Source organism: Cladophialophora bantiana (assembly GCF_000835475.1).
Source record: "Cladophialophora bantiana CBS 173.52 unplaced genomic scaffold supercont1.22, whole genome shotgun sequence".
Lineage (NCBI taxonomy): Eukaryota > Fungi > Ascomycota > Eurotiomycetes > Chaetothyriales > Herpotrichiellaceae > Cladophialophora > Cladophialophora bantiana.
The window spans coordinates 473308-493304 of NW_015971596.1; the positions used below are offsets into that span (position 1 = coordinate 473308).

A 19997-nucleotide genomic window follows, 5' to 3' on the forward strand; every position below is an offset into this window, starting at 1 on the left:
AAAAAAAAAAAAAAAAAAAAAGACAAGGTACTGTCGGGGAAGTGTTTATTGATGCTTGACCGTGTGTTCAGCCAAAAGAGAGAAACCCCTCTGAAGGCAGAAGGCCCCGGTGACTTGCTTGGCCTTTTGGCTGGGACGCTGTCTAGAAGTTGGTTGCATGGTTGCGGAAACATGGGAAAATGCTTTTCTCGAACGCTTCATTCCGGGTGCATCGCTTTCCATTCCCGGGTATTCAAGTCGCAGATATATGCTACGTAAGGCTTCCGAGCAAAGTAGATGCGCGGTCCTCAGTCTTCGGTATCGGTGGGTCAGCGATCAGGATCTAGTTGGGCTCGAGAACTAAGGATAGTGACCATGACCCAAACCCCGCGCTCGTCCGTCTCTGGAGAAGCTGGGGAGAGTAAGGCAACGTGCGCTGCTGAAATCCGGGGTAACCAATAAGGGGGGACATGATCTATAAACCGGCTGCAGATCCTCCAACACCCTCACAGTATTCCAGTCAATTCTCCCTCCACCTTCAATGAATCCCCCAACAGTCGTCGAATTGAGCTCTTTTGCAAGATGGGTGCAACAGTAAACAAGTTTTTGGGCCTGCTCGGCACCATATTGAACATCGCCATCGCCATCATGGCAGGAGTTGACCTTCTATAAGTCTCTTCTCCTTTGATCTGTTTAGCCAGCAAGTTAATCTTCTCTCCTCACTCATTATACTTGTGACTGACACAATCTTTTCCAAAATATGTGGTCTGTTTGGATGCGATCAAGGTGTCATGGGGGGACTTCTTACACTGCCTTCTTTCGCCTCGCAATTGTGCAAGGCCTATCGTCCCATGAGGCGTACCAGCAGCCCCTCCACCAAGGTAAGAACCCCTAACCATCTGGTATCGTGGACTTTGGATTCGAATTCCTCTGCTTTAGGCATTAACGTAGCATGCTACAACCTCGGTTGTTTCCTAGGGCAGTCATCATCATGAAACTCGGCAACGTCCTCGGCCGTCGCCACTCGATTCTCTGGGGGTGCAGCATCATGATCATCGGCGCCGTTTTGCAGTGCTCCGCACATGCTCTGGCTCATTCCATCGTCGGACGCATCATCACGGGTATCGGGAACAGCTTCAACACCTCCACCGTCCCAGTCTGGCAGTCCAAGTGCTCGAAGCCGCACCATCGGGGTCTGGCCGTGGTCTTCGAGGGAAGAATTGTTGTCGTCGGAATCGCCACCAGCCAATGGCTTGACTTGGGCATGTCGTTCACGGGGCCGAGCGCTGCTGCCTGGCGATTCCCCATCGCCTTCCAGCTGATCTTCGCCATCTCCGTCCTTGTGGGCGTATACTACATGCCAGAGTCACCCCGATGGTTGATCCTCAAGGAAAGGGACGACCAGGCGGTAACCATTCTGAGCGCTATTTACGATGTAGACCGCGGCGACCACTTAGTTATGGAGGAGATCCAGGCGATGAGGATCAGTGTTCGCGAGTCAGCCGCATCGATCCCGGACGTCTTCCGAATGGGACCCAAAAGGAACTTCCATCGTGCGGTGCTAGGATATTTGACCCAGGTGTTCCAGCAAATTGGTGGCATCAACATTATCATCTATTACGCTGCCGCCATTTATCTCAACCAAATGGGCCTGTCGCCGCTGGTGTCTCGTATCATTGCTGCGGCAGGAGGTACATGGTGTAATGGGAGAAGTTGGAAGTGGTGGATAGCGTTATGATTGGCTGGGGCGCCGACCCTAGACTATGGTTCTTCTTATATAGTTCTGGGGGACTATCTTTCATACAATACACAAGCAACCAAGTTACCAACAGAGAGGACTTCCCCTAGTTGAGTGTGCGCGTTGAGAAGAGACCATACCCACCGCCGTACGAGTTGATGCCCATGGCTAGTAGCCTCGCCCCAGTTCAATGGTACTTTTTCTCTTGTATTCCCGGAATCTTTCTCGTCAACAAGATCGGTCGAAGCCAGCTCTTGCTGTTTGGCTGCGTCGGCATGACCGTATGTCTGATCATTGTGGGGGTGACGGTCCACATAGGTGGCACCGGACCCGGGGCTGCGGCGATCGTCTTCATCTGGCTCTATCTCTTTTCCTACGCGCAAGGCTGGAATTCCATCCCTTGGCTCTACCCGGTCGAGATTGTGCCTCTAGATATCAGAGCCCAGTCGGCCGCCATTTCGACCTCGGGGAACTGGATCTTCAACGTTATGGTCGTCATGGTCACGCCAGTCTGCTTTGCGAGCATTGGCTGGAAGACTTATATCATGTTTGCCGCCTTCAACGCCGCTGTGCTCCCCATTGTCTATTTTTGCTCCCCTGAAACGGCACAGCGGACCCTTGAGGAGATGGATATCAAATCCCCCAAGCCTACTGGAGTCCTCAACGCCGTCAAGGTGGCCAAGAACGAACCTCTGCATTTCGATTGACACAACAGGATTGTCCAACATCTGACGGTGCTTGAGGAGGCGATGGGCAGTGGGCGCCACAAGGATGACAAAGAGGTCATTACCCATCACGAAGTCATCAACTCGGAAGGGGACAAGACCGTGTCTACCAACTCACCGCGTGCCTGAGTGCGGTTCTAGACTGCCGGCGCTGTTGTCCACTGTCCAGCAAGCCCAGGCTTCTGCAATGCATGTGAAACGGATCTCGGCCGGCTTCGTTGTGAAAACTTCACTTTGGACAAAACGAGAAAGGAGGCATTCATGACATCTGCGAGCGGGCGGATTTATCGCCATTTTGGATGAACAAGTTCTGACTGATATACGTAACTCTCTTGAGATAGGTGGGATAAAGGAGAGTCACTCATTAGTTGCTTGCAAATTATCTTTACTGAGTTGCAAAATCAGAGTCGTCAATATCGCAGAAGCACCAAGTACTACCATGAGACGATCATAATCTCCAAGAGCATCGTAAAACCGGGTAGAGAGGTGTGAGATCCATTGTCGACACGGCTGTCCTCCTTTTGGCACGCAAGGAACATGGCTTCTTTTTCCACTGCGAACCCAAGATCCTCCTCATCCATCTGGTGACCTTTCCCTAGCTACGTATGATATGGTATGTGGCTTGGACCAAACGATATGGGTTTTCTCCGAGTTCGCCAGTCCTCGTAGTTTCCAAGTCTCACCTTAGACAGCATCTACAGTTAATTCCAGTGTCAAAGGTGTAAGAATCTATCATGGCACGAGAGCTAGATCCACTAACCCTCCGTACAAGACAACGACAACGTAGCCAATGCTAGACAGGTTCGAGGAACGAGACATACTTCCATGTTCTACATGGGAGGGTCTCCAGTGTGAGTGAGTGAATGTTCACCTACGGCGACGTTGCCTAGGCTATTACCAGTACAACGGATGGCGGAGAGCCTTGGTCTCCCCGGGCCAGTTTTGTTGCACGGCTGTGCGACCTTCTCAGACGGCGAATCGAGTTCCATCTACAGCATCGCCCTCCATCAAGGGAGCGGTATGATCAGCAGGCCCATCTCTGTGTTCTAGGTCTTTGTGTCTTCGGGCATGGGATCATGACATCCCCTGGCTGAAACGTTGACGGGATCCTCTTCAACGGGGGCATTCCCACACCGATCGCACGGAGTCTCCTGAAAAGAGCCTTCTACCCGCGGTATCAGACCTTACCTGTGGCCCAAATCAAATTTCGGGGTTCTTGAATCCTGGCCGGTGCCTTTGCACCTAGCTCGCAATTGCTGTCCTAGGTGGCTATTCAACAGTTTTAGGATAGCGAGCGCTGATCCCTCAGCTCAAATCGTTTTCAGAATCCTGACCTTAAACAATGCGGGTTCGCGTAGCTATTTTACTATTTTTGCAATAAAAGTGTCCTGAGATGCCAAAAAGAATTCACAATCGCGTCTTCTCGTTGGAAGATATTTCTCTTGTTTATACTCACGACCGATTAATCTCCAGAATCCTTCAACGTATGCCAGACATGGTGCCGAAAATTCTCGCCGGTATCAAACGAAAGGACTTCCTGCGAAGTCAAGCTTTCATTGACGATGTTTGGGTCGACGCTGTGTCGGGAAAGACATTAGACATGATCGATCCAGCAACGCTGGAGAAACTGGCTACATTTCCCGAAATGGGTACTGCCGACGTAAACAAGCCTGTCGAGGCAGCCGACAGAGCCTTCCCAGCGTACAAGCAAACAACAGCACGTCAACGGGAGAGCTGAGGTAGCCTATGGTGCGTCCTTCCTGGAATGGTCTGCCGGTGAGGCCGAATGGACGCACGGCGAGACCATCCCTTCAGCGAACTTGGCACAAAGAATCGTCAACATTAAACAGCCTATCGGCGTGGCGACTTGTCTTGTACCCTGGAATCTGCCGATCGCCATGATCATCCGAAAGGTCGGAGCCGCATTAGCAGCTGGTTGTACAACAGCGTGGAAGCCGGCGGGGAGACACCATTATCGTCACTGGCATTTGGCGAATCTCGCCAAAGAAGCGGGTTTCCCCCGGGAAGTTTCAACGTCATCACCACTCTCCATCGCGTGGCCGAGGTGGGCAAGGCGTTGTGTACCAACAAGCGGGTTCGGAAATTGAGCTTCAATGGGAGTTCAAGGATCGGAAGCTTCTAGCTCGACAACGTAGTAAAAATCTCACCAAGCTCTCCTAGAGTTGGGCGGAAATAGCTCGTTCATAGTGTTCGACGACGCCGACGTAGACAAGGCCGCCAAGGCCTGTCTCTGGCCAAGTTCCGAAACGGTGGCCAGACGTGAGTGACCGCCAACAGGATCTTGGTCCAAGCTGGGATCCACGACAAGTTTGTATCCGTGTTGATTGAGAAGGTGAAAGCCCTCAAGGTTGGCCCTGGTACTGGAGAAGGTGCAGACATCGGGGCTCTCACGCACGAGCGAGCGGTTGAGAAGGCAATGAAACATATTGTGAGTAAGTGGTTCAGCACAAACAAAACAACCTACGTGACGAAACTCTCAAAACTCACACAGATATAAAAGGCGCCGTCGAGCAAGGCGGTAAGTCGCTCAGGGGGGAGGCCCAAGTGATACCCAGGGTGGCTACTTTGTCCAGCCCACCGTCATCAAAAAATATGGCTCGCATTACCAGCACCTGGAAAGAGGAATCTTTCGCCCCGATTCTGGGTGTATACAAGTTCGAAACTGAAGAGGAAGGAATTTCCCTGGCCAACGACTGCGATGTTGGCCTTGATAGCTTCATCTGAACCTCGAGCATCGCGTGCGCACCTGGCGTGTTGCCAAAGCACTGCAAGTGGGAATGGTCGGCGTCAATTTGGGTCTGCTCAGCGCGGCAGAGAACCCGTTCGGTGGTGTGAAAGAGAAGAGCTATCATCGAAAGGATACTAGTACCTAGGGACTGATTCTCTACGAGAGGGCTGAGAGGGCTTAGAGGGTCCAGAGGGCGTCACGAGCCGTTAAATCGACCGTCTATAGAGCCCGGAAATAGTTCAAGAAATATTTAAAGAGCGTGGCGTTTCTGGGGACGCGTGGATCGACAAATCTCACAGTCTTCGACGGCTCCGCTTACAGTATGAGGCTAGATCGCGATGGATAATCTATTTGAGAGCTGTGAGGTGACTTCTTTGTGGGAATATAGTGTACATCTATGTCGCGGCGAGTTACACAGTATCCTGTTATGCGCCATAGTTGCCACATTCATGTAACGCGAGGTCCCAAGAGGTCCTAAGGGCAGTAACATGAAAGGAAAACTACAGACAAATGACGTTCAAATCCGTGACATTACATGTATTTTCAGGTCTTACTAGTAACCAATTGGATGATTGAGTCAAGTCGCATGTGGGGGCGAGGATAACGGCAAAGCTGGCTATCGTGGATGTCAGCCCATTTGTTCATTTCAATTCGTACCTCGCACATCTCGCATCCAACGTTTTCTTCGGTCGGCACCGAAGGGAGACGGCGAATAGTACTTTTTCGGTTACGATAAGTAACTTACGGTTAGAAAAGCATATATATATCTACCCCAGGATCCTCTTCTTGGATTAAAAGTCAAGTCTTAGAATTTCACCTTTGTTCACCCACTCGGAAGCGAATCATGCCTGCCATTACCTTGTCTAATGGCGCCGCTCCGGCGGCAGACACCTCCATCGACTTACCACTGTTCGACATCTCTCAAGAGTCACCCGCCCTGGGAAGAGAAATTGTCGAAGCCGCTGCAAAGCATGGGTTTCTCTGGATCTCCGGATCAGCAGCCTCATCGACGTCGTCGAACAGCGGGGACCGAGTCACATATGATCTCGATGCTTCCACTGTCCAGAATGTCTTCAACATCAGCAGCCGTTTCTTCAAAGAAGCCAGCGATGCCGAAAAATTGGCTTGCAAGATCACGAAAAATCGTGGCTTTGTCGACATGAAGGTCGAGAATTTGGACCCGCAGAGCCACGCGAAGGGGGATTTCAAACAGTGTTTCAACCTCGCAGAACCTGAGCCCGAGACGTCCGCATGGCGCCAACCACTACCGCCCCAGTTCTCAGAGCCTGACGCGGATGCTGCACTGCGCAACTTCCACGCGCGCTGCAGAGCCATGGCCACACGGCTTCTGCGCTTGATCGCCATGGGCCTGGGGATCGAAGATGCCAACTGGTTCATCCCGTGTCACGACCACTCACCACAAACAGTCCGCCTGCTGTACTACCCTCAACTACCCTCCAACACGGACTATAACGCCGAAGCCGACATCCGAGCCGGCGCGCACAGCGATTATGGCAGCATCACTCTCCTCTTCACGCGACCAGGCCAGCCTGGGCTGGAGATCCTGAAGGACGACGGCCGATGGGCCCGCGTGCCCGTTTCTCCGCCTGGATACCACGACCCTGCCTTCCCGCCCATCGTCGTCAACATAGGCGACCTCCTACAATTCTGGACAAACGGCCTCCTCAAGTCGACGGTTCACAGGGTCGTTTTGGTAGAACAAGAAGATGCGGCCGTGTCCAATAACGGACCTGCATCCACGAACCCGACCTCAACATCCAGCCCGTCCGGTCCCCTCGGAAGCGACCGCTTCTCCATCGCCGTCTTCGTGCAACCTGCCGACGAGACCGTTCTTGTCCCGGTTCCGTCACAGGCTGTCGAAGCCAGGGCCGCGGCGTTTCAAAAGACCCTCATCGGACGAGGCGGTGGCTCCGCCACGGCCGAAACACTGGGCAAAATGACGGCCGGGGATCACTTGCTCGGCCGCCTTCGAGCTACTTATGGCATTGCTGTGGCTGGGTGAAGAGAGGGGAAGATAGGTTGGAGGAAGCCGTGGAGATGATATATAGAAGCATGGTGTGGTGGAGGCTGGTTGCATGATCAGCCATTTTGGTCGAAGCGGCGGCAACCGCCACATATGGCGGGAAATTCTCCTGCAACTTGCATTGAACTGTACATATTTCGGGAGTCGGCAGGAATCCTAAACTATACTACGGTGCAAGCCGCTCACCAGATTCAAGCAATAAAAGTGGCCGAGCCGAACTCATGCGCGTCGTATCTCGTAGGGGGGAGGCAAGGAAGAGAAACAGGAGGATCACCGCAATGGTGGAGATTGGCTGCAATAGCGCAAGGTGTTGGCTAACTATCTAGCTGTCTATTTGGTGGTTGGGCTGTCTCTGAAGAAGAGAGAAAAGAGGAAGGGAAGAATGGATACGCGAGGCTAAGAAAGTCGGACCACGCCAAGCCGTGCCTCAGTGGGCACCTTCCCCACATGTGAAAATGTGCACCACTACAAACATAGCTCATTTTCTACTAGCAGACTAGGAACTATAGCGCCCTTCAAGTGGGTGGGATAGACCATTATGTGCCTATAAATTGTCTATTCTCGCTGGTATTGAGCCGCCATAACAGTTGAACCCCAGACTTATAGGAGATTAATGACGTAGTGGGTGGCCCTAGAATAGGGTCTAGTGGGCTCAGGTATTGTACATAGCAGCTCTCCAGGTCTTCAGAAACATCACCAGGCCTCCTCGTATTGATCACAGAAGAAGTTCTCAGTGTACAAAGCTGTGGTTGGAAGCTTTCCTTCAGCCCCCAAAGCATGCGCGGCTATCCATGACCAGGCCCGAGATAGGTGAGAAAGTAAAAAAGCCCCAGCATGACATGGAGCGGAACCGGTCTCATATCTACCTGCCTAGGTAGGTGCATATTACTCCGTACCTCAAGCGGCACTGACCTTGACAACCCCCAACGCGCGTCTCATTCGATGCTTGGACCAGCCTTGTCTTCAGTCCCATCGGAGCTCCCTGCCGCATGTCCACTAGGTCCCTTCTCCAAAAACTCCACTAGGTGTGCCACCCACAGACAAACCTCGCCCAACTGCTTCGTCTTCCCCCGACTCGCAACGCATTCCCTCGTGTAAGCCTCGTACATCTCCTCGTATCTGCTTTTCGCCTCATCGATCTGAGACCTTAACCACTCGCTCTCCCTCTCCGCCTTGTCTTTCGCCTCGACAAGCTTCTCGGACTTGGTCTCGAGGGCAGAGAGTCGTGGGAGAAGATCATGCTTCACCCACAAGAACAGCATGGTCGCGTGGTAAATGGAATCAGCCTTGTTCACCTCCGTAAGGGGGGACGCCGCAAGATTTTCGAGACCTTCGGACCAGTCGTGGAGGCAATCCTCGGCAAGGCGAGCAAAGGAAGACGGTGTCGCGTAGAATTTAGAGTTGGTCGATTTATTCTGGTTGCTGTCTCTCGTCACTTCCTGGTCGATGTCGTCGCCCAAGCCGCTGTCGGGTAGATCGGCCAGATCTTTCTCGAGTGTGGAACATTGCACATCGGCAAAGACGTCGGACGACTCGACGGCATGGCAGTGGCTGACATGCAGAGGATGCCAGTCTGGAAGTGAGGACATGCTTACGCTGACCCAAGGTGGAAATCAGTCGCAAGTGAGATACTGATATATTAGCTCGATTGGGCTTTAGAGGCGAGCTGTTGGCATAAGATAACAGCTTCCTGTCGTCTATGTTGCGGGTGGACGTGGTGAGATTGAAGACTTGGGATGAGATCGATGGGAAGACGACGCTTTCAAGGGGTTGAAGGGGCTCGGTCTCTTTTCCAAGCTATGCTCTAAGAAAGGTGTCAACAGATCCAGGCCTTCGTATGTAAAGTTGAGCAGGAGTTGTCACTAGAATGGCACGTATGGTTTGTCCCTCCGTAAAGGACGGAAGAATATAGAGAGATAGATGGTGAGGAATAACCTCTCAACTTCCGTTCACTGTGGCAATGTACACCCTAAATCTCCGTCCTCTTTATCGAGTATGCAGTTCGACGCCTTCTTGGCCATGCTCTGCCACATCTTCTGTTCCATCTAATATCTCGTTTTCATTACTGTAATCATCTGCGAAATTAGGCCTTCTATCGTCTTCGGCTACTCTCGTCCATCCACGAGCAGTCCGAGGACTCAGTCTCAGCCTGCCACGAGACAGGTTGTTGATCTTGTCTGCGATGTAGTCGCCAATCTTGCCCCAGAAATCGATGAGTCGATTGTGTTCTATTGCAGAGTCATCCCTTGAAGCCGCAGAATGCTCTTGTGCCTCGACCTTAAACTGGTATTTCAAGCAATCTTTCACAGTGACCAGCCCCTCAAGACGGCCATGGTGGTCGACGAGGATGACGCGTGGGCCCATCTTCTTGAAAAGTTCCAGCACTGTCTCAAGAGGTAGGCGGGGATGGACAGATATAGGAGCCGCATCAACGAATGGGCTGAAATCCACACTGCGTACTGTCGCCGAATCTAAGGTGACTGTTGGACTGAGTGGTGCGGGTGTCTCGGTGCCATCCTCTTGCTCGGCTACAAAAATGCATTTGGCATCTGAAGCCAATGTGCCCTGCCTTTTTGCTCGGTCGATCGCGAATTGAAGTTCGGTCCTCCCGATATAGCCCACAAGAATTTTCGAATCTGTGTCTTCCACAATCGGAAATCCAGAGTATGATGTGTCATCGAGTAATTTTCGTACCGCTTTGACTTCCATTCCCGTTGCAGGAAGCATGGTGATGTTGCGAGTCATGACTTGAGACACAGAAACACCAAAGGAATGTTCTTCTTTGTTGTCGAGGAATGGGAAGCCGCTGAACGAAATCATGCGATCTGCGATGCCGGTTTTGCTGAATCGATCTCCCACCGCTTTCGTTACACCGACCACAATCATTGTTGGAAGTATGTATGTCAGTGCCCCGGTAAGCTCGAACATGATAACGGTTACTGAAATCGTCAGATGCATGATGCCACTGAGCGCTGCGCCCGCTCCCAGAAAGGCGTACGTGCCTGGGGTGATGCATGGCACATCAGGTTGACAAGCGGAGAAGAATCCTGAATCAGGAAATGTCTCATACAGCCACTGTACAATCATGCCCAGCATGCGGCCAAATGAGGCTCCGATTGCCATTGAAGGCACGAATATACCTGCCGGTACTTTACACCCATAGGAAATGATGACAAGAAATATGCGCAACAGAGTCGCAACCAGCAAAGACCCAATGAGGGAGAGTCGATTCTTAGCCTCGCAAAGTCCGTTGTAGTCGTAGTCACCCTCACATTCTCGAAACAACATCTCCATCATCTCGGTCATGTCTATTCTGAGGAACATGTTGGGGTAGCAAAGAAGTGCCGTGGCGCCGGCCAGAATGACAGCTTCCGGAATGGCGAACTTGGACAGATATTTCTTTCTGAATGCTTGAGCTTTGAGATTCCACTTGATGACGAAGGCTCCATAAAGTCCACCGAAGATGCCAAGGATAATGTAGAAGAACATCTCAAAAAAGTGCCAGTCTCGATCGTATTTGACGGAGAACATGACAAGCTGACCAGTGCGGAAGGGGTTCATTGCACTCAACACGGCGGTCGCAACAAGAGCACAGAAGTAGCTCCTCCACAGCGTCTTGAGCGGAAAATAAGCCGCCATCTCTTCTAGAGAGAATAGCACGCCTCCAATGGGACTGCCGAATGCGACGGCCACACCAGCTCCGGCGGTTGCTGTCAGGATCTCTCGCGTTTTTGAAGCACTCCGCTTGTACTTGTCGAAGAATCGAGAGATGACGTTTCCCACGCACACTGCGTAATGTACACTCGGTCCCTCTTTGCCCACAGAGAGCCCGGAAGCGATGGCTAGGGGCAGGCAGATTGACTTGATGAAAAAGGTCCAGAAACCGAGAAATCCCTTCATGATGAAGCCGGCAATGATGCATTTGATCTCCGATATACCAGAACCGGCAGCGTATGGAGCGTACGACTTGACTAGATAGGCGGAGATGAAGGCCAGGAGCACGGCGAAGATGGCGTAGACGAAGTAATTGACGACGGTGACCGAAGTCCATCTCTTCCACTCATCACAGCCTTCCTCAGAGCCATAGCAGCAGAAGCCTTGGTTGAGGTACCAGGCGGTTGTGCAGTATCCCATCTTGATGTCGGACAACCACTCTGTGATGATATTCAGGGCAGCAGCATTGAGACCGATGACAATCCCAACCAGAGTGATGACGATCCAAGCCTGTGCAGCATCGTATGACTCCCACAGTTTGCGCCGCCAGCCCAAGACACCATCCCTCTCAAAGAACCTGGACTCTTTCCGCCGGGTGCGCCGCCGCAGTTGTTCTTGAGCCGCGTCTTGGACCCAGTCAATCGTGGTGAAATCTTCATATCTTTTTATCTCTGCAATCTCTTCTGTAATGGCATGTGCCGCCGGCGCAACACGAGGAGGAGTCTCGCCATTTTCGAGGCTGGACAGGGACGAGAGCCTCCTGGAAAGTCGCCTCGCTGAGACGGAGGGTCGACGGGCAGAGGCAGAGGCAGAGGCGGACGCGGAAGAGGAGACGCGCGAGGTCATAACATCAAATCAATGATCATGGCCGACGGAGCAGATCAAGATGGTCACATTCCCTGCGGCGGCTGGGCGATGGTGGACGAGAAGTAATCCCGACGTTGAAGCACAGCCTCACTACTGGGTAGCCTCGAATGTGCCGCAAATCCACCAAATCGCCCGCCTTGCCTATTTTGGACGCGCCTAGAACATGACTTATTACCACCACTTTGAATGTCTTGACGCGACTAGGATCCAAGACACTCTCTGGCAAATCGTTTATGTGTTCGAACAAAAGAACCCGACCGTCACAAATCTTGGGTATAGCAGGATCTCACACTTCTCCACGACTAGACGCGTCAAGCAGAGTCTACACTGATCTATTGCTCCCTCACACGCGTCTTCCATCACCCAAGAGAAACCCTCGAGGCTGTTCGAACAAGGTTTTTGCCCCTCGTTTTGTTTCTCTCATCGACACGCTCCGAGTTTTGAGGACCAAAGCGGAGGCCAATTTGGAAACCATCTCTCCTCCGTTGGATATATACCTCAAGAGAAGGGTAGCGCTGTCATTTTGTCAAGACTATGCCTTACAACAATGCTCCCATTGAACCACCAGAAGAGATAACTGGCTCGACCCCCCTTCCTCGTTAGTCATCACACGTATTTGCTATTGTTACAACGCTGCTAACGCCTGGGTCCAAGTCGCGCGAGTCAAGAAGATCATCGCCCAGGATGACGATATTGCCCAATGCTCTAATCCAGCCGCCTTCGCGATATCGGTCGCGACCGTGGGGTTCCCAGTTTCTTCATTGTCGGATCTTTGAGGGACTAATTCCTTCACCAGGAGATATTTATCCGCTACCTGACCGAGCAAGCACATAACGTGGTCAAGTCAGAACGGAAGCCAAGGAGGAATATTGCCTACAAAGACATAGGTAAGAAAACCGTCGAAGCATCAACCACCTGCACCGGCATATGCCATCCCTTCTGACAATGTGCAAAAGCCACGGCCGTTTCCAGAATCGACAATCTCGAATTCTTATCCGACACAGTGCCCAAAACGAAGACATATCGCCAGTTCAAGGAGGAAAAGGCTCGAGAAGCAGCAGCAGCTAAGGCTGCCTCCTCTGCAGGGTCACTAGTCAACGGCGTCGGCATCACCGGCGAAAATGGCAGCGTCTCGATCCAGACCATGATGAAGAACGGATACCAGAACGGCGCTGTCAACGGGGTCGGGGTCAATGGCACAATGCATGAGAGATCAGCCACCGCTCGTCCGTCGTCGTCCGGTCATTCGCGCAACCACAGCCATCCCGACCCGGTCAGAGATATCGAGATGAGTGGATAGGTCGCCAAAGATAATTTGAGAAGCTGCCATTTCCCCCCTCAAATGTATCGATCATAACCCAACCCACCTCGACCACCCTCTTGGCGGGCCCCGTGGAATTGCATCAACATGGACGTTCAAGGAAATTCCCTGCATTTTTCGCCAAAGGGGCGTTTATCGAGCCCCCAAAAATTCGCGACATGATGAGTCGAATCGCATTGGCGGAGCTAGAAGGGCGCATGGTATCTATCGGTCACTACGAAGCAAAGCGCCTCGCGATGATGTCCGCGCCACTAGCAGAAGCATGCGGTAAGAGGACCGATCAAACCTTGGAGGCTGAGCCCCTGTGCATCCATCAGTGTACCGGTTGCAACACAATTACAATATACATTAGTTATGGATCTATATGCTCCCTAGCTGCGTCCTGCTCTACTTGGACTTTGATTTTCAACCACACCACATCCCTCGGCCGACATCGATGTGTATTGATCTCCCTCTAAAGCAAACACAACATTATCCAACCTATTCCAGATCTCGTTCCTACTCAACGAGCAGAATCTTGTCTTGCTTGTGCGCTGTTCCCCGCCGATGCTCGGATGCGAAACCCATACATAATAGCTCGAGTGACGTGCGTACACCCCGCTAATCGAGCAGGCTTTCCAATCCATGCTGCAAAGTTGGCCGATGTCCCTCCAGCGTTGGCGTCTGATTCTGGTTTGGGGGCCATACCATTTGTCATTGGGGACTCTTTTGGGCTATCCTTAGATGGAGGTGTCCTCCGTACCTTGACCATGGGCTGATCATGAGAATCGTCTTCGTCTTCTTCGCTTACTTGTCCCTCAAAGGCATCGGACAAAAACTAATATGGCACCCAGAACAGGGCACGGGTGAGAAAGTCTTCAGGCCACCATCTTCTCCGTGCCTGGCCGCTGTTGGTGGAGCCCTTTTGTGAACAGAAGTCCAGCGGCGGTAACCAGAGAAATCTTGAGCTTGGGATATTTGGTAGTCGTGGGTTTCATCTTGAGTTTTCAGCCTGGTGATTTGAATTCCTCCAAACGCGGACTAAATAGAAGCATGAGTTCCGGGCGTTGGGGATCGGGTTGATCCTGATGGGAGCCTTGGGATATCAAAACAATTGGGAAACAATATGATGGTATCCGTGCCTCTCCAGAGACCATCCGTTAGCATCAGGAGAGTCATTCGTTTGGGCTTCCAACTCTTGAGGTAGGGCATCGAGTACCACCCCGACGTCGCGGCCATGTCTGGATTTACCTCTTTGGCGGCATTCGAGGGATCCTTCTGTTTTTTTTTTTCTCCAGTAAGATTGGCAAACTCTTTCGCCGCTTGCTCTCCCTTCCACGTGTATGATTTCTGGGGCACGCTTGTGACGACAAAGGTCTAGGCCATTATCATCAAGAGGAGCTAGTTTTATGGCTAGTGTTTCTAAGCATGGGTTGCTGCTTTCTAGAAGCATACTGGATCCGTCATCGACGATGAATTTCTAGCGATTTCATAGTCATGGGTCACATGGACTTTCCTTTAGTTAGTCGAGTCCTTCTGACTCTCTTTCCTTGACACTCAGATAGACACTTTATACAGAAACGGCTTTTCGACCAACTCTCGGTCCTTGTGACCGTCTTCCGCCTGCTAGCATGGGTCTGTTATGTGGACATCAGTCATGTCTGGCTGGGCCTCGTCAACGGCCCGAGATGCCGTCTTATCGAAACTTGGATGTTGGCAACCTGGCATGTCGGGTGACGTTTCTTGCGGTGGCATTGTGCCGCGAGATCTTTCGGCTTGCAATATACGTCCTCTATTTTCCAAATATCTCTCTCTGTCATTATTGTTTCTGGCTTGCTCGCCCGAGCTCGCTCTGGCGAGAAGCGCCTTATCACTCAGGGACTCACACAATTGTGTAGAGATGATTCGCTGTCTGGGGTCTTCCAACAGCATCTTCATCTCCTCAAGGTCGAGGACTTCAGAAGAGATGGTGTCTGACCTACGAAATATGCTCGGTAGACAGTGGTGCCATTGAGTAACCTCAGGCAGCACTGTCCTGCCATTGCGGAAAGCATCATGGGCTCTGGAAAAAGCTGCCAGTCTTGTGATCTTTCTGCGCGCCTTGTCGAAGGCGTTTGATAGCCTCATTTCTGATAAAATCGTACTAGAGAACATCCTGGGACACATGGCCCAGAGCTAGTAAATACACCGAGCCCTTCCCACAGCCTCATTGTAGTCTTAAGATTGGTCTATCTTGTTTCTATCGCTCGCCTTTTGAGGTTCATGCAGCCGCAGCCTGGCTTCAATAAGCACATTCTGATATAACGCTCATTTCCCACTCCTCAATCTGCAAAATCCCCATTGCGACTTCTTTGATGTCCTCCTTGACTCCATTGTCGACATGCTGCCCAAGAACGTGCCCTCGGAACCATCGACCTGCTCAAAAAGTTTCAAAACTACTTAAACGGCTCTTGGAGACAAGACACAACTTGCGGTCGTCACTATATCAAGACCAACACACTCCAAGAATGGATGATATCGGTAGAGGAAAGACAGACAGGCTCAGCCACCAATCCAGAACGACTCCCCGATGAAGTACGGAAATCTAGACGTAACTCGACCTTCAAATTTGCCGCTGAAAAGGCCTCGAGGGGCGGCTATGGCGCCATCATCGTCTTCAGTATCCCCCTCGATATCGGCTATGGGAATCTCCTGGACTTATTCGTCAATGCCAGTATAGCTGACGCAAACCTGAACACCACCTCCACAGGACATCACTACAAGCCCCTATCACAGGACTTGAGTGACGCGAACGTTGTCAATGAGGATGCTGCTATGGAAGCCTTTAAGAAAAGAAATGGTGTTTCTGCCCGGTGGTTCTTAAACAGCAAATGCATGGGAAATTTGTTGGAGGATACATCTTTCCAAATTGCAAGCGTGAGGCAGTCAATGACAATGGAGGACAACGCAGGGGTCTCAGGTTCTAGTTCCGATTGATTGTATGAGTGAGGATTTGATGCTATTTCTTCGATCTTCTACGGCTGAAGACCCAGACCTAGGACAGATAAGCCGGCCTTTCCACTGGTCGACGTAGGGTGATGGCTGACGTTTCGACAGTGCTATGAGTTGGCATTGAAATCCTATGACCGGGGGGAGCGGGAGATATTCGAATTGGACCAAAAAAAATAGCGTTTGCCAACCCCCCCCCCCCCAAAACCCCAGAGAATCAAAAAGGTATAGTTCGATATATCGGCTACTACACTCTCGAGGAACAGCCCAAACGCTGCACCTGCAACATTATGCTGGAATATGGAGAACTTAAACTAGACGACTCCTTTGCAGACGAATTCTTCGGCTCTCTGGGGCCGGCCCTTGAGATCATCTTGTTCTGGGAGTCGTATTCAAGGCAGCAGAGGCACTTGAACGGATCTATAATCTCGTGGGACGGTGAGACTCAGGAGTTCTACCTCGTATGGGTATGCCTCAATCTGCGGTTCTCAGTGACTGCCCCTGAATGCTGACCGCTACAGTTGGCATGCCAATGTAAAGCCGGACAATATCTTGAGGGTCCAGGGCGAGTTTAAACTAGTAGACTTCGTCTCTATTAAATTTAAGAAAGGCCGTCAGGAAATTTCAATGAAATCAATGGATGACGGTATCGAGGCCTTTGATATGATCGATGCTTTGTATAACGCTAGAAAGACCCTAGTCCTCACTTTGCTGTTGCATGTGCCTCTGAAAATAGATCGGTCCAGCACGCACTCTCCTCGGCCGAACCATTGATATTTGGTCCTTCGCATGTGTTCTATTCAGAGCAGTGACATGGGTCATCCTTGGACAGCAGGAGATACTCTCGTACGATATTCTCAGAAGGGAGGCTATCAAGCGCCTTCGGCAAGGCGCACAGAAAGACCACAAGGCTGGCAGCTTTTTTTTTCAGAGCCCATGATGCTTTCCACAATGGCAGGACAGTGCTGTCTGAGATTGTCGTCGCCAAACATAAATGGTACCACTTGTCTCCCTATTCTGGGGATGAAGACCTTCGTCCCTCCGTCGGGGGCGTGGCAGGCGGTTGCTGGGTACCATTAGCTGCTGTGCCCTCGCGTCTCAGTCATCGCAACGCGTCGTTGTCCTCCTGGCCTCAATTAGCACATAAAATCTCTCTCGCTGTGGTGCCTCGAGCAACACGGCTAGCGACATATGCAATGGTGCCAATTCTTACATCACTTAGAGGTTCTGGCACGTCAAAGATCCATTTGTCGTGCACCTTTGAGACCGCAAAGTATTAGACCGGCACAGGCACGTATCCTCCTGAGAAAACATACACGTTATCCGTTAAATTAGAGCCCAGGATAGCGTGATTGAGGGAATTGCCGCTCTAGGATTCCTTTGAGCTTTTCCAAGTCGACTTGGGTTCGATTGCTTGGGCCGAGTATCTTAGATCTCATCTGTCACAGAACGAAACACGTCTCACAGCGTGCATCGAATCGGCACGGGCAACGGTGTTCATGGCTTGTCCTTTCCACGCAGATTGATTCGGTCATTTCCAAAACAAAGCAAGAAAAGGACCCCAAACACGAACTTCACAAGGAAGTATATGGAGTTTGCAACGGGATGACGGCGTCCTCGTTCAGCTACACACCCTTCATCTCGTGATCGAGGGGTTCTGTAGCCACTCAGTTGCAGACCCTTGAATGACTAGCAACTAAGCTGCTCGTGCCGCCAAGTGATACTATCCTTGTTCTTACATCAAGGACCTGGATATATCAACTAGTAGGAGCTGGAAAAGAATTATTACCCTACGTAGCTCTGATGGCTATGACATCCAAAACAGGGACGAGAGGTACTGCTTGGTTCGGGTGAAGAGATAACCAGAACCCGCGATGTCTCGAAGATTTCATCAAACCTTGGCATCTCGACGTGGACAGCGGCAATATGGTTTCGGTAGGAGCGCACGGCTCAGGAAACTGGTCTATCTTGAACGGTTGACCTTTTGGCCCGCGAATGATCCTTCTGTAGGTAATCACCTGTGAGGTGTGACGTGCTACTTGGCTCACTAAAACCTTTCCAGTCAGTTCGGCGGGTTTTTCAACGGACCGACGTTAGAAGTTGTTCTCGACCGACTTGAGCCCGGCATCACAGCTTGTGAAGGTCTTTTAGCTGCCTGAATACCGAGTTTTCGGGATAGGAGCATGCTGCGTTGAAAATGTTCAGACACCTTTAAAATGAACCGCATTAGACTCCTCTTCAACGCAAGATTTCTTATTGAGAATCATGAGGTGCCTGTTGTAAGGAGCACGCAATGAGCCAAAGCCAGGCGTGTTGAGTGTTGAGGGGCGTAGAGCATTGAGGGGCTGGAGACGATGAGTCCAAGTGAGTGCTACATTTGGCCAATGCTTGGTCATGTGACATGGAGCTCCTGACCAATTAGCGTCGATGCAAAAGATCATTTCTTGGCGGGCTCTCTGGCTCCTTCTCAATTGCGCCTCAAGCAACAAGCTCCAACATCTCCTCGAGCTTCGACTTCGACAACCGCAACCTCTCTTCTCTTCCTCATCTCCAAGATGCGTCCAGTCACGGCATCGGCAGGCTCTACCCTGCGCACTTGGACTCGGCACAGCCTTCCTACCAGCTCCGCATCCTCGGCTTCCTCCCAATCCTCCCGTCTTGCCATCACAGCTTCAAACATCCCCCAAAGACGACTAGAATCCTCCGGAGCAGAGACAGCAGGTAGCTCCAGCTTCCAAAGCCCATTTGGCAGCGCGCCCAAGTATGATACGCGCAAGATCCCCAGCTTCAAGACATACGAGTCCAAAAATTCCGAGATCACCAATCGAGTCTTCCAGTATTTCATGGCCGGATCAATGGGGTTGTTGGCTGCTGCGGGAGCGAAAAATACCGTGCAAGGTATAGACATCCGAGTTTGAGCTTTACATACACGACTCCCGAACCTACCACACTGAAGCGGCGAATTTGTGGTGCAAAGCTAACCGAGCTACGATGCTGCACAGACTTTCTAGAAAACATGTCCGCCTCCGCCGATGTGCTGGCCCAAGCCAAAGTGGAAATCGACTTGGGCTCCATCCCCGAAGGCAAGAACGTGATTATCAAATGGAGAGGTAAACCCGTGTTCATCCGTCACCGTACTGAGGACGAAATCAAGGAGGCGGAATCTGTTGAGTACGTCATGGTCTCCTTTATTCTCCTACATCTTCACTCTATGAAAACTTTTTACGCTGACCCATCGCTCACAGCCTCTCGATCCTCCGCGATCCTGAAAAAGATTCCGACCGTGTCAAGAAACCCGAGTGGCTGGTCATGCTGGGCGTCTGCACACACTTGGGGTGCGTCCCCATTGGGGAAGCGGGCGATTTTGGTGGTTGGTTCTGCCCTTGCCATGGGTCGCATTATGATATTTCGGGACGAGTGAGGAAAGGACCCGCGCCGTTGAACTTGGAAGTACCCGAATATGATTTCCCAGAGGAGGATAAATTGGTCATTGGTTAGGAGAGACACCAAGATTGAAAGAGAAGCGGCAGACTGACCATGTTTCCGTGGCTGGCGTGTGGCACCTGTCAAGAACGAAGATATCAAGCCGGAGGCGAGTTCTAGGACGCAAGAGAGTTACTGTACATATTAGACGGCAAGACGCTGGGAGATGCCGGACACAGGCGATGGGACAACATCAAAGAGTATACCTTTACGAGCTGTGTGTAGGGAGCAGGATCGACCAAAAAAACCGCCCATATATTTATTTCTGTTTACCCACATCGCTATCTTGTCTATTCCGGCCCTTCATCTAGCGAAGCTCCTTCGTTCAAGTATCTCGCCAGACAAGATATCAGAACACACCACTAGATCCAAGCAGTCTCCCTGAACGCCGGACCAGGTGGCAGAAAATC

The 19997-nt window shown here is 51.4% G+C and overlaps 9 protein-coding genes across 9 annotated transcripts; 7 read left to right on the forward strand and 2 right to left on the reverse strand.

The window, feature by feature from the left end:
• Window positions 1-970: 970 nt before the first annotated feature.
• Z519_11561 (uncharacterized protein) lies at window positions 971-1717 on the forward strand (the record flags this gene model as incomplete). The annotated part of the gene is made up of 1 exon (XM_016769272.1): window positions 971-1717. One exon carries the CDS (start codon window positions 971-973, stop codon window positions 1715-1717), a length of 747 nt encoding a protein of 248 aa, XP_016614645.1.
• Window positions 1718-1881: 164 nt separating this feature from the next.
• On the forward strand, window positions 1882-2424 carry Z519_11562 (uncharacterized protein; the record flags this gene model as incomplete). The annotated part of the gene is made up of 1 exon (XM_016769273.1): window positions 1882-2424. The coding sequence occupies one exon, from the start codon at window positions 1882-1884 to the stop codon at window positions 2422-2424; it is 543 nt and encodes a 180-aa protein (XP_016614646.1).
• A 1513-nt stretch (window positions 2425-3937) lies between these two features.
• Z519_11563 (uncharacterized protein) lies at window positions 3938-5187 on the forward strand (the record flags this gene model as incomplete). The annotated part of the gene is made up of 4 exons (XM_016769274.1): window positions 3938-4102; window positions 4143-4507; window positions 4741-4895; window positions 4964-5187. The coding sequence occupies 4 exons, from the start codon at window positions 3938-3940 to the stop codon at window positions 5185-5187; spliced, it is 909 nt and encodes a 302-aa protein (XP_016614647.1).
• Window positions 5188-6035: 848 nt separating this feature from the next.
• Window positions 6036-7214, forward strand: Z519_11564 (uncharacterized protein; the record flags this gene model as incomplete). Its single annotated transcript, XM_016769275.1, has 1 exon — window positions 6036-7214. One exon carries the CDS (start codon window positions 6036-6038, stop codon window positions 7212-7214), a length of 1179 nt encoding a protein of 392 aa, XP_016614648.1.
• Window positions 7215-8170: 956 nt separating this feature from the next.
• Window positions 8171-8824, reverse strand: Z519_11565 (uncharacterized protein; the record flags this gene model as incomplete). The annotated part of the gene is made up of 1 exon (XM_016769276.1): window positions 8171-8824. One exon carries the CDS (start codon window positions 8822-8824, stop codon window positions 8171-8173), a length of 654 nt encoding a protein of 217 aa, XP_016614649.1.
• Window positions 8825-9221: 397 nt separating this feature from the next.
• Window positions 9222-11795, reverse strand: Z519_11566 (uncharacterized protein; the record flags this gene model as incomplete). Its single annotated transcript, XM_016769277.1, has 1 exon — window positions 9222-11795. The coding sequence occupies one exon, from the start codon at window positions 11793-11795 to the stop codon at window positions 9222-9224; it is 2574 nt and encodes an 857-aa protein (XP_016614650.1).
• Window positions 11796-12350: 555 nt separating this feature from the next.
• Window positions 12351-13116, forward strand: Z519_11567 (uncharacterized protein; the record flags this gene model as incomplete). Its single annotated transcript, XM_016769278.1, has 4 exons — window positions 12351-12414; window positions 12471-12556; window positions 12613-12703; window positions 12773-13116. The coding sequence occupies 4 exons, from the start codon at window positions 12351-12353 to the stop codon at window positions 13114-13116; spliced, it is 585 nt and encodes a 194-aa protein (XP_016614651.1).
• A 2511-nt stretch (window positions 13117-15627) lies between these two features.
• On the forward strand, window positions 15628-16092 carry Z519_11568 (uncharacterized protein; the record flags this gene model as incomplete). The annotated part of the gene is made up of 1 exon (XM_016769279.1): window positions 15628-16092. One exon carries the CDS (start codon window positions 15628-15630, stop codon window positions 16090-16092), a length of 465 nt encoding a protein of 154 aa, XP_016614652.1.
• A 2567-nt stretch (window positions 16093-18659) lies between these two features.
• Window positions 18660-19602, forward strand: Z519_11569 (ubiquinol-cytochrome c reductase, iron-sulfur subunit; the record flags this gene model as incomplete). Its single annotated transcript, XM_016769280.1, has 3 exons — window positions 18660-19002; window positions 19107-19275; window positions 19350-19602. The coding sequence occupies 3 exons, from the start codon at window positions 18660-18662 to the stop codon at window positions 19600-19602; spliced, it is 765 nt and encodes a 254-aa protein (XP_016614653.1).
• Between the last annotated feature and the right edge of the window lie 395 nt (window positions 19603-19997).